The sequence below is a fragment of the Colossoma macropomum genome, unplaced genomic scaffold (assembly GCF_904425465.1).
Source record: "Colossoma macropomum unplaced genomic scaffold, Colossoma_macropomum, whole genome shotgun sequence".
NCBI lineage: Eukaryota > Metazoa > Chordata > Actinopteri > Characiformes > Serrasalmidae > Colossoma > Colossoma macropomum.
The window spans coordinates 22,860,337-22,873,281 of record NW_023494800.1 but is presented as its reverse complement, the minus strand read 5'-3'; the positions used below and the strand labels follow the sequence as shown (position 1 = coordinate 22,873,281).

Here is a 12,945-nt window from a genome sequence, read left to right as displayed (position 1 = left end):
ATACAAAGTGGAGCACTGGTAGTAGTGGTTGATCAAATATTAAGTACAGTGTCAGTTAAGTAGACTGGACAAATGATGGATCTGGCGTAACTAGATAACCAGTCATCGGGCTCCAAACAGGAGTGTGTTCGGTGGAAAAACACAGAGGACCTCTGACCAGGCCTGTGTTTGGAGTGCCCCACTAGAGCGTAGAGGGGGATTAGGTGAACAGTGTGCAATGGGTGGAAAGAGATGCTGACTGCATTGGCGGTCACAAAAGGGGGGTGATAATAGGACTGGACAAACATGACACAAAAGGGACTCGTTTAAAAAAGAGGGCTTGTTTCACAAAAGAAATGCTGTGCTGCTCTCTCCCATTTCCTCGCTTTACCTCTCTCGCTCACAAGCTCACCTTACCTTCAAACCTCTCACTGTCCTTATGCATTTTTTCTAATGTTTTCAAGTAGGAACTGGTATAAACAGTATACAGGCCATGTGGAGCAGTCAGGAGTCAGTATTTAGGGCAGGGAATTTTAACCTTATAGCTGTAGGCAGTCCAAGACTAAGGATTCCTTTAAAATGTTTAGTGGCATTACTATTATATTAGTGATTGATGATACAATTTATAGAGTGATATGGGTCTTGTGTGTTTGTACAGTTTGAAACATTTCTAAGCAGAAACCAAAGATTGGTCTTAAGGGACATAAACATTGGTCAGATAATACAAATAGCAAAAATACGCTTTCCAGTGGTTGAAGGAATACTCCAGCCTTTTTCAAAACAATCTCTATTAGCTTCATCTGTATTGTATTTTCAGTTAGCAGGGTCAGTTTGACACATTTCCCTATACTTAGAAAAGGACAGAAGGCCCATTGACTTGAAACTCACTTGTTATAGAAGCCATTGCGCAGTTACTGAATTCCATGAATACATTTCTTAAATATATGTAACACGAGTATCAAAGCTGTTTTTGTGAAGCTTCATCCAACTTTTGAGCACTGGAGCAACTTGGTAAATAAAGCAGGTCCAGTTACTTTCTCTTTCACTACGGTTTTCTGGTATTCGTGGCGATCAGGGAAGAACATGTCAAACTCCACCCACACCACTACTGGTTACCTATTACTACAAAATCCTCTCTCTGGAAAACTAGTCCCATTTCTGAAAGGATCAGTTAAAGAGATTATGTTTTTTTGTAGAACACATTCATTTTTTGTGAACTCATGAAAGTATTCTACAAAAATATGTTTCACTTAAACTTTTATTGGTGGAATTTGCAGTTTCACATTGGCTTCTATTGTAATGATGTTCTCAAAAGTATTGTCTGTGGTAATCCACTATGTGATGCAGCTGATAGATATTATGTTGAAAAACTCTAGAATAGTCCTTTAAGAGGGTTAAATTCAAAAATCTAAGTTTTATTTTAAACCTCCTCTTTTTGAATCAGATATCCTTTAGCTGACAGACATTCGATTATTTAATGATTATCACTGTGTGGAATTTCTAATATATATTGTTACTTATTTATAAAAAGTAGCAGTGCAAAACTAAGATGAACCATATATTCTAAATGCTTTTAACACAAATGCTCTGGTCAGAATACCAAGTGTACCAAGTATTCAAAGCAAACGTCCAGTGTGAAGTCCTCAGGCAAAATACCTCTCATGTTTACGCATTATGTTTTCCAGTTTTTGCACCAGTGTATTACTGTACTGGTGAGTGTATAGATGCCTCATTGACTTGCAGCAGTGGCGTCCAGTTACAAGGTCCATTTTTCCTTTCCATGAAAACAGCTTACTGCAAAACGTTGTAAAAGTACACTGTATGGTCAACATGTTACACTTTGTATGGCATATAATCACCATCTAATACAATGCAGTGGTGACTATGTTTCATTTCACAATTTTTCTGTTACTATGGATGTAGCATCGCTCCTGTTCATTGCTAGAATGCTGGATGTATTTACTGCATTAAAGTAATCACTTAAGATCTGTTCTCAACAGGATGTCACAACCTGCTGCTAATCAAGTGGGAAAGATCATCTCCCACAGTGTAATGGCAGTTCCAGCCACTATTCCACTATTCATTTATGGTTTTGTACCGACTTTGAAAATAAAGTATTCTGTTGTACAACATGGTTGCATAAAAGCAACGCCTTAAGACTGTGCCTTAAGTGTCTGTGAGAAATTGAGATTCCTAACAAACAGAGTTTTTAATCTACAGTACTGTGCAAAATCAGAGACTCTGCACTCTTCATGTATTTATTCCCAGTCAAAACAGTGACTTAAGTACAAGTTATTCATTTTTTCAGATGTTTTGAGGAGATTAGGTATAAAAAAGGAAGAAAAGATAGCAAAAGTCAAAGGAAAATAAGTGAAAAAAAATGTAAAGATAGAAAGAAAAATGGGACAACTAACGACGATGCAAGACCTGGTAGACCACCAAACCTGTCACTTTGAGCGATAGGAGAAACTCAAGTTCCACTCTTGCTTCAGATCTGAAAAAATACATGTTTCTGTCCATCCTTCCACTGTGAGAAGATAATCAACACTATGAGTCTAAATTAGGCACAAAAAAAAGAAGACAATCTGCAAATAAAACAAAGAAACTGCTGAAAATGCAATCAACTTCTAAGACTGAACATTGTGAGGTGTTAAAAATATCCCTGCAGATTTCTTAGAAAAACTGAAAGCAAGTCTCCTATTATATTTAGTTGTTGATGCTTCTGTGTAATTTTCTAGTCAATGTATGTTTCTTGCTTTTTCTTGACGCTGAAAAGTGCATAACCTGTACTTGATATTAGTTGTGACTGGACATTAAATGGTCTCTGACTTTTACATAGTGCAGTTTGTATAAAAAATTAACTAAAACTATTTTAAAGTACTGTATTCTTCCAATACTGCGAAAGGTTCATTTGCAGTACTGCTAATGAAGTCTGATGCATCAACACAAAAGCATCAAAGGTCTGTGGGTTAATTATTTGTTTAAATGGAAAATCAACAGCATATGGCTCAGCAGGTAGTAGTGACTGTTGAAATACACGCATGCCAGTGTGTTATATTAATTCATGACTTGTGTGACTTTTGACATATTTCAGCAGGAATGACATGGATAAGATATTTTAACATCATCAGATTATGTATTTTGGGTGATGCCAGTCATCACTATAGTCGGGCCGAACTTACTTGGTGTCTAGATCTACCAATAGACTTTGTAGTCTTGAGCTGTGTGCCTCAAACAACAAAAATATTTACTAAGAAAAGACAAACAGATCACTCATATTCTCTACCAGACGTTTAGTTGCTATGTTACTGGCCATCAAAACACCAGGCAATAGCAAAACAATGGAAACACATCTGAGAAAGATATATTGTTTTCAGACAGTCTTGCCGCTTTGTGAGGTGTTGTTTGTAGACTGCTGGGGAGGAATTGCTCCAGGTGTGTTAGTAGAATTAAATGGCAAACTGCCCCTGATTGAAAATCAAGGATGGGCATGCCCACTGCACTGCTGCTCCTGTCACCACACAAAGGAGCCCAATTAGTCAAGCTGTGGAGCAGAGCCTCGCTGCTTCATGCATCAAATAGCAATTTAAAGTGATCAATGTAACAGGAGTGCCACAGTGTTAAAGTAGCCCTTACATTGTGTTTGCATGATATTTAATTATGCAACAAGATGACAATATCTGACCCAACACATGCAAACAAGAGGGTGTAGTAATCCAGTATACAGAGGCCAAGAATGGACAACAAATCAGTAATCAGTAACAAACCATTTACAGCTTTTCAAATATTCCAAAATGCTTTATTGCAAAAAATGATCTTTAAAAAGTCTACATTAAAAATATACAAAATGCATATAAATGGGTGGGACCGTTAGGTTCTATATCTTACTGTAAGAAACATCTTGTAGAAGTTAAAATATGTATTGTCATCATGCAAACTGCCATTTAAGCACTGCTTAATCATGATGGCTGAGTACAGTACATTGCTGATATAGAACAGAGGTTTACTATTAGGTAATAACAACCACTAAACTGGGAAGAAAATAAAAAAATCACAGCCAAAATACACAAGCAGTGGATTCTACAAAATCTTTGCTGCAGCACCAGCCTTTTGCACTCTGTTGCCCAGTTTAGAAACACCTGGGTCTGGACCTAACTCCACCCGGATATTTTCTAAAACTGTCTGCCTGGAGGCCATGTAGCGTTTGCGACGGTTAGCTCTGTAGACCTCCAACCGCTCTGCTTCAGCAGCAGGATCCTCTAGAACCCCTTCCCACCTCAGGCTCTCCTGTGCCTGGCTGCTCAGTTCTGTTTTGTCCTCTTGAGGTGGAACTGGAACTTCCTCCACAGCAGGCGGTGTAGTTTTGCATTTCCGGCTCTTCCTGCTGCCCCTCTCTTTGGCATGGCCTTTGGCTTCATTCGGGTCACCGATCTTCTCTACATTTGTCCTCTCTTCTGTGTGGGGCCTCTCTGGAGCAGGACAAAACAATGAGCCAGGGCAGATAGATTACAGCTTAAGCCCCCACTACAAATTAGACAGAATGGGTAAAGTGATGGCAATTAAGTGTCATGGATCTTCCTCTTCCAACCAAAGAGAATTTAAAGAAGTCCCCTGAGAAAAGGTTATCATCTTAAGGAACACCCATACACTGAGGTTTCACCAGGCCTTGAGGTGTGAAATGTTATAGCATTCGTCTACTGAGCCTTTAGCATTTTCTAGGTTCTCTCTAAAAGGTTAAAGGACTTCTAAAAATGCAACAGGCTGGTGGTTCCCTAAGAAATGTCTTGCACCTGCATACTCAAGTACTTCAAAGCTGAAGAGGTGAAGTCATATGCATATATTAGAACACCCTTGGTGAGATCACGTGCTGGTTTTCTAAGTGAAAATAAGAACGCAACATGTAGGAAAAGCTTTAAACATTAAATATAAAATGTGCTTTAACTTTTGTACAGGACACACTTTATGTTTTATTATATTATATGTATACATGTTTCACTATATGTTACATTAAGCAAATAAACAGTAAGCTAAGTGTGCATTACAATGTGCAGTACAGTGTTCTCTGTAGAGAATATGTAACATTTTCACTCAAAAAATCAACAAAACATTTGACCAGGGGCGCCCAATTTTTTGCATACGACTGTAATTCAAGAGGCATGGTAACTTTTGCATCCTTTCACCTGGAGCCAGAACAAATGCTAAATAAACCTGACAGGGGTCTTTAAGCACCTATTAGGGTGAAACCATGAAAGGGGGGGCTTCCTGGGAAGCTGAAATGAAATATGGTGGGTTTAGATATCAAAACAACAACAAAATATAATACTAATAATAATAATAGAGCTGGCAATATGACGATGTTTAACATTCGTGCAATAAATTACATCACATGTCACAATGCGCCTTTCTGAGCATATTGTTGTAAAAACATCAACTACATGTTTAATTAAAAAGAGAGCATAATTATCCTGTTTGGTCCTGTTTAACTGGATATAGCGCAGCAAAATGTTGAATACAAATAATTAAATTCATAGTTTTTGATAGTATTTTTAAAACGGGCCACTAGTTTGTCTGTTCTAACTTATTAAATGTCAGCCAAAAATAATGTGACATATTGTGTATAATAAAAATAATATACCAGCCAAAAGCCAAAGGTCACTCTTGGCTCATTATGTCCTGTTTGGTATTTCTGAGTTGTGCTCATTCGGCTTCTGTTTTCTGTTTGTCTGCTGATCAAATGTTGAAGAATTAAAATCAGGATAATCAGACAGTAAAGGCAGCCACTAACCTGAGTCGTCTGAGTTTGAAGGCGTGCTGGGATGTCCTCTTTTCTTTACCTCAGAGGTCGATTTGTTTTTCTCTTTGGCTTTATTTCTCCTCTTCTTTTTACCTTCTTTGGGAATGTGCTGACCTTTCCGAGCGGAGGGGCCCTCCTCACACTCAGACACTTTACTGCGGCCCCCCGACGTCGCCATGCTGTAGCCTACAGTTAGTTTAAGTTCACGGTCTCAATATATCACCTCATTATTTTCGCAGTAGTTGAACAGGCTGAACCAAAAGCTCACCGAATTAGCTGCTTAAACGGCGGAAGCAGCGTCACGCTGATAAACAGAGGCAGTGTGAGAGAAGCACAGTGAGCGTTAGTCTGCCCGAGCCTCTCTCTGACGGTACAGGAGGGACTCTCTGGCTAAATTACCCCACAGAAGGGTCAGTAGAAGACTTCCGAGCTGTTGAACATTGTTTTCTGATTTGAAGTTGGGAGGTTTGCAGGTCTCTGCAGCGCAGTAACGTCTGCCTGAAGAGCCGCTCTGTCGAAACCTGACTGAGGCTGAAAATCTCTAAGGGTCGAAAGGTTTGAGGAGACGCCGACGCGTCTCCATGGAAACCGGGCTCCTCCCTGTTGGTGTTGTGGAAGAGATTATTTATTTATTTATTTGATACAGTATTTCACAAAAAGGAATTCAGGTACAATTAGAACAATTAGAAAAAAAATTAAAATATGTTTAAAATATATAAATATTTTTTATATATATGACAGGCATCAAATCTCGTCTTAGAACGAAATATATCTTAAAAGGATTTTTAAATTTTGTCAATATTTTCGTCAACTTAGCTCAATTTAATATATGTATTTTACAATACATATATTAAATTGAGGACACATAGTTGTAAAAGTCATCTTTAAATAAGTTGTAATTTTCTTTTTGTAAATTTCATTTTGTGGATAAAATATTTACCTAGAAAAATGAACAGATTAGTTAAATAGCAGGTGTCCTTATTGCAGTCCTTGTACTAAAGCAAAATATATTATCCTTAATATAATGTTGATTTTATTCTGAAAGCTTTAGAGGCGTTGTTTTTTTCCACACCCGTTTTTGGGTCAGTCCCATCTAGTTCGTACTCAAGTGAGCGGAACTATAAACTATTATCATTAACTTTTGAATCTTTCAGACAGATTTGGCTCCATATTTTTGTTAATATAGCACAATAACACAAATGTCATTAAATCTTAAAGTAAATAAACTAAAGATACTTAATTGAAATTTTAAAAAATCATTAAAATAAACATTTGCAGTTACTTTCACATAGATTAAAAATAAATATATCTTTTTTTTTAAACTTGAAAAACTTTGCATGGGAGGCTGTGCATTTTTACACTGAAGCGGCAGCTTGAATTTGTGGTTGCTGCCAGTGCTGGCTGACCATTTTGTGTTGTGAGAAGTTTGAGAACCCAAATTTTGACAAATGGAGGATCAAACTCATTATTTAGCACAAAGAAAAGTAAAGGAGGGTGAGTCCTCATTATCAAAGAAGTGAAAACATGACAGCTACCATAGGTTCTACTACAGGCTTGGAAAGGGAGGGGTGAGGGAGGGGTATTCAGTTTGTTGCAATCTGCAACCTCACCACTAGATGCCACTAAATCTTACACACTGCACCTTTAATGCTTCCCCTTTAACACCATCGAACATATTAGCAAGTCATGAATATACTCACATGAGTAACAATCATATAGAATCACAGAAAGAATAATAATAGAATAATATTTATTTTTTTATTTTCTAGAAGAGTCCAAGGTTATTCTAATCTGGCAACACAATGGTCGAGGAAGCTGACTCTGACTTTTGCAGTGCTGTATATGAAAAAATGCTTTATGAATTATTTGACCCAGTGAGGGACTTTATGTAGTGCAGACCCAAGACTGTCAATATGTCTCATGCAAATGGCATTTTAGTTTTTCTGAAAAAAAAAAATCAGTCAGTCATTTAACACCACACCTGATTTTGGCTCAGAGACAGGCCCTATACTTAGAACAGGACCATCAGTTCAAGCACTGCACTGGAACATAATTTGCACCAGGCAGCCAAATTTAGCAGTAGTTATAAAGGTTACAGTTGGGCCTACAGACAACATAAAACTAAGCAGGCAAACAGCAGGAGAAATGCCAGAAATCATGCCATAAAATATTATTGACACAGGGGAGGCACTTGACTTCACATGTATGTGTTTTTTAGGCCTCTGGAATTGCAAAAGATTCAGTGATAAATCTTTCTGGGTTCTTATCTGATATTGTGTGTTTGTCTTCCTACTTTAAGTGGAGAGTATTAGTCTCTACTGAGCAATGATGTGATCATGTCTAAGCTTCACCCCTATATGAAGTGTCCTTTGCTGCCAAATCCTTTGTAAGCAGAGAGGGGGAAGACATGGGGGGCCAAGCCTGCGGGGAATCCAAGGCAAAGGCACAGGCTAATTTTATCCTCACTGAGTTTTGGATGGGGATGCCCCCAGTCCAGTTGACCTATCTATGCTCTGACCACAAATGTGTTCTTTTGTAGCAGACTTTGCAATGCTGGACAAGTTGGCAAAAATACCGTTCAACCTAATGACTTTAGAGTAGTGTTTCAAGCTTGCACTACAGAGATGGACTCCAGTAATGTGCAAAAGACAGAGACCACCCTTCATTTATTTAATTTCCAGTCAAAATGGCCATTAAGTACTAGTTATTCATTTACCAGTGATATTTGTGGAGGGCACTGTATATTACAGCTTTCATTCTTTTTGGAATACCTTCTTTCAGTTTTTCTAAGAAATCTGCAGGGATATTTTTCCTCACCTCCAAAGTTCTGTCTTAGAAGTTGGTTGCATTTTCTTCTTCTCACAATTCACCAACGAATCTAAATCTCAAGCGTTCTCTGGACTTGCAGGCTTGTTGACTTAATGGTGCAGTGTATAATATTTAGGGGGATCTATTAGCAGAAATGGAAATAGTATACATGAATCGTTGTGCTGTCGGAGGTTTAGAATGAGCTCTCACATGTACATAGGGAGTGAGGTAACAGGATAATGAGGTCTTTCTGCAAATTTACAGAAAGTCTGCTTGGGATGTTGCCCTCAGCAGATATTGCTTGTGGAATGACCCAACATTCATAGCAAAACAGATGTGATGACATAAACAAAATAGGAGAAGTTCCAAAAAAATAATGAAGGAGGTCTTCCACCAGTGCAAAACAAAGTAATACACAATCATATGGCATTATAATAGCGTCATTTGTCAGACATTACTTGTTTTTTTTTAACTCCATTTTAAATGTGTGAAGTACTCTCTGGTGAGATCAAAGACTGGAGACTGGACAAAAGACAGACAAAGTGACTGTAGTATGAGCATATGACATATGATTAAACATGTGGCACTTTTGATTCGAGAGTGTGCCATAAGTGTTGGCCATAAATCTTGCAAATGTTGGAGTCTGCATGATCCTTCTTTCTATTTGGCACAACAGACAGAGCAGCTTTTACTGTTAAGCCAGATAAAGAAGCTCCAGTGACACAATTTGGTTAATAGCTCTTCATCAGTGTAGATTTATGAAGACTATTTAACTATCATTTAAAGAAATGTAAAGGTAAAATCATACCTTGAATTAGAGTGTCACTCTCATCTCTTCTATTTGCATAGTGCGAATAGCTGTAATTGCTAATAATGATAGTATTGTGAGATTTCCTTTTATATAAACTTGTAACTGTGTTGTTTATGATAAAGTGACTTGATGTATAATAGAAAGCTGCATCTGCATCTCTCCAAAAAATGAAAAGATACCAACTGAGCTATATGGGAGCTTCAGGCTGTATGGTACACACTTAATAATGATGGTTCTTTAAAGGTTGTTTGGTAAAGAAAATCGTTCTAAATAGAACCATGAACAATCAAAGAGCCCTTTGCATGATTAAAAGGTTCTTTGTATGATTAAAGCGTTCTTCAGATTGATGGAGAATGTGCTGTAGATGGTTCTATGTAGAACCTTTTTGAAAGGAGTTCTACATAGCACCAAAAAGGGTTCTTCTATTGTTATGATGTCAAGCTTCTATCAATTGAAGAACCCCTTTTGGTGCTATACAGAACACTTTGCAATGTTATATAAAGAACCATATAGAACACAGTCTCCATCAATCTGAAGAATCCTTTAATCATGCAAAGGGTTCTTTAAGTGTTTGTGGTTCTATTTAGAACCACTTTCTTTACTAAAAAACCCTTGAAGAACCATCTGATGCTGTATCTTGAAGGTGAGAGGAAGTATTGAAAAATACAAGTGCCTTGGAGTGGATACATGAGGGTGGGCTGTTTGAATTTTTTATTATTATTTGTTTACCTGCTCATTGACTAATGGATAGAGTTACTGCTAGGAAGCCAAATATCACAGCTGTATTTATTAGCTCCTACATCAGTAGCTATGTTAGCAGGTGAGATGATGTATTCACGTAATGCATGCTGGGTATTGTAGTGAAAAGACACTGATGTGCACAAAAAAGATGTGAAATGGTGGAATCTGTTGAACCCTTGAGGCTGAGGGATGCAATGCTGCACCACAGAATATTACATAACACAACAAAGAACATCTCTCATGAAAAATCAATAGAAAACATTAGTTCCTGGTGGTGTCCAGTAGTCACTAATGGTATTCTGTGTTTTTCTGATTGATTGATATCACAGTGTAAAGGATTATATTGTTTTATTAGGCGTTCTGGGACTGAATCATTTGATGGTTTTCTAAAGGGATCTAAAGGTATTCTACAGGAAACTAGTGGTCTCTAATGGTAACCATTAAGCGAATTCCCATTAGAAAGCAAAACCATCAGGTTTTAATCCTAATGGTTCTAATGGTCTTTTTTCAGCAAGGATATCAATGCTTACGTAATACTTTATTGATTCTTTATTAGAATATACCCATATTGTTGGGAGTGCCTACTGATCAACTTGTCCAGTTTAAAAAAAACATATTCAAAAAAAATCTCAAAGCTGATATAAAAATATAAATGGATATAGAAATGTACACTGTTTTGAGGCCTGTAAGCCTTGGCAGCTTCGTGAAACAGAACTTTCGTGTCGAGAAACTTTCTCGCGTATCTCATTGGGTAGAAGTGAGGCGTCATTGAAAACAGAGCGTTTTAATCGGTTAACAGTTCATTGTCCCGCCCCCGTTCTCGGTAGCAGAGGCTCGTCATTGGCTGAAGCCGGTGTCAGTCAGTCGCTACGGCGCTCCGTCGTCACCCGTAACCTTTGACGTTGGAGTACCATTAGCCAGCTGTTACAAATCGCGTCACTCTCTCGCCAGCTGATCGGAGACACCGGCAAGAGTAAGAAACGGCAGAAGAGGAAGAAGAAGCAGCAGCAGCAGCAGCAGCCTGCGAGGTGAGCTTTCCTGTGAAAACAACTTTAATTTACCTCAGTTATCGGCTCGTCTGACCCACAGCTCGCCGCATCGTTCAGTTTGGAGACGAGAGCGCTCCGCCGCCTCTGGGAAAGGCGAGGCGTTTAACCGAGTCCGGACCGAGCCGACACGGCGAGGTGGGGCGTTGGTTAAAAAAACAGAGGAACAAGAAGCAGAAATGTTCTTAATAAAAAGCCAGTGCTGGTCTCGTGACCGCGGAGGGTAAAACTAGACCCGTTCGAGCGGACCCTGCTCTCATCTGAACTAGTTAGAAAACAGTCGGATAATCATTACATAATCTAGACTCTGCCTCAGTGACCAAACTTAGAAATAAGCTGGAAAAAGAGGGCGCAGACCGAGCCGGCTCTGCTCAGGAGGGGCTGACCTGCTCAGCTCGGCTCGGCGAGCACCATATCGAGGAGAAACGGGAGAAAGTGTACGTTAAAGCGGCTGGCACGGTTCTCTCTCTCTCTTTCTCTCTCTCTCTGTAGATGTGCTGCTGTAACAACGGAGTCGTGACCGAGGCGAAGCCGCTGCTATGAAGGCAAAGTTATCAGGATATTAACGCTGCTGTGTGTGTGTGTGTGTGTGTGTGTTTGCTGCTCACTTGCCAGCGTGTCTGCATGTCTCCTGATTTGGTTCAGCAGAACGGGCTGAGGACGTCCTTATGTAATTCTCTTACTCGTGTGCCGGGGAGGAATGCCATTTTGTCAGTGTCTTCCAGTCCTACTCGGTGGGGCCCCTGAACTGTAACGTTACTTACAGGCGGTGTAAAATGTCGTCTACTAATGTTTAGGTCTTTGTAAATCTGTGGCCGTCGCAAAGTTACAGGGCCGTCAGCGACGAGGCGCCGAATGGAGATCATGGGCGGTGTGTTAACACTGACATGTTCATTCGTGGCAAAGTTTAAACCGTCATCATGTGGCCGCTGTGAATGTCAGTGATCTCCTGACGCCCGTTTTTTCTCTCTTCATACTCCTTATTCGTATCAGTTTCACCGTTTGCTTGTGGGGGAATCGCTGGGAAGCCAAAATAAGCATTTTGCTGCACGTCTACGTCCATTAGGCTCGCCTGCTCCTCCAAGTAGAGTTTGAACTGAATCCGGATCTTTTACTAACTGCGTTTCTGTTGGCTTCAGCTGTGGAGAAGAGAATTCCTGAAGACCACGCCCTGCTACATGTAGAGCTAGCAAGACCCATTGGGAGATGCAGCTGTATCAACCTCTGTAACAGCCTCTTTACACCATAGGCCAACGGTGTGAGGAGCCAGCTTCTGCAGGTTTACGATCTTAAATTGTCTATAATCCACTTTCTTGACTTACTTTTTTTCATAGCCTATTTTCCAAATGTTAAATTGGAGCCATATGTACTAGTAGATCCAGAGTGTTCACTGTAATAGAACCTCATTTAGCTAGTTTTCACAACTGTGTTCCAAGCAGGCAAACCAGTTAATTCTCGTTTTATAGAAGTCATTGGTTGCCAGTTGTCCCTGCTGCTTCACACTCGCTCTGTGTCCGTCTGACTTAGGTCACCAGACTGTGCGGACAGGTATTAGACAGTTGCCCAAGCTTCACCTCATAGTAGCCAGTGAAGCTAAGTAGGAACAGGTGGCTCAGGTTTTTGCCAAGAACAACCTGTGCTTTGGAAGGAAGTTTTTAATCGACAGTCCACTTAATCTGACTTTAGGTAAAGCAGAAGCAGGGTATGGACTCCTTATGTGTCTCATTAATCAGCGCATGTTGAAATCTGGATACAGCTCGACCTTT

At 39.4% G+C, this 12,945-nt stretch overlaps 1 protein-coding gene across 1 annotated transcript; it reads right to left on the bottom strand.

The window, feature by feature from the left end:
- Window positions 1-3,756: 3,756 nt before the first annotated feature.
- Window positions 3,757-6,213, bottom strand: cunh17orf97 (chromosome unknown C17orf97 homolog). Its single transcript, XM_036588524.1, has 2 exons — window positions 5,765-6,213; window positions 3,757-4,448 (listed from the first exon to the last, which is right to left on the bottom strand). The coding sequence occupies exons 1-2, from the start codon at window positions 5,949-5,951 to the stop codon at window positions 4,060-4,062; spliced, it is 576 nt and encodes a 191-aa protein (XP_036444417.1). The 5' UTR covers window positions 5,952-6,213; the 3' UTR covers window positions 3,757-4,059.
- Window positions 6,214-12,945: the final 6,732 nt, after the last annotated feature.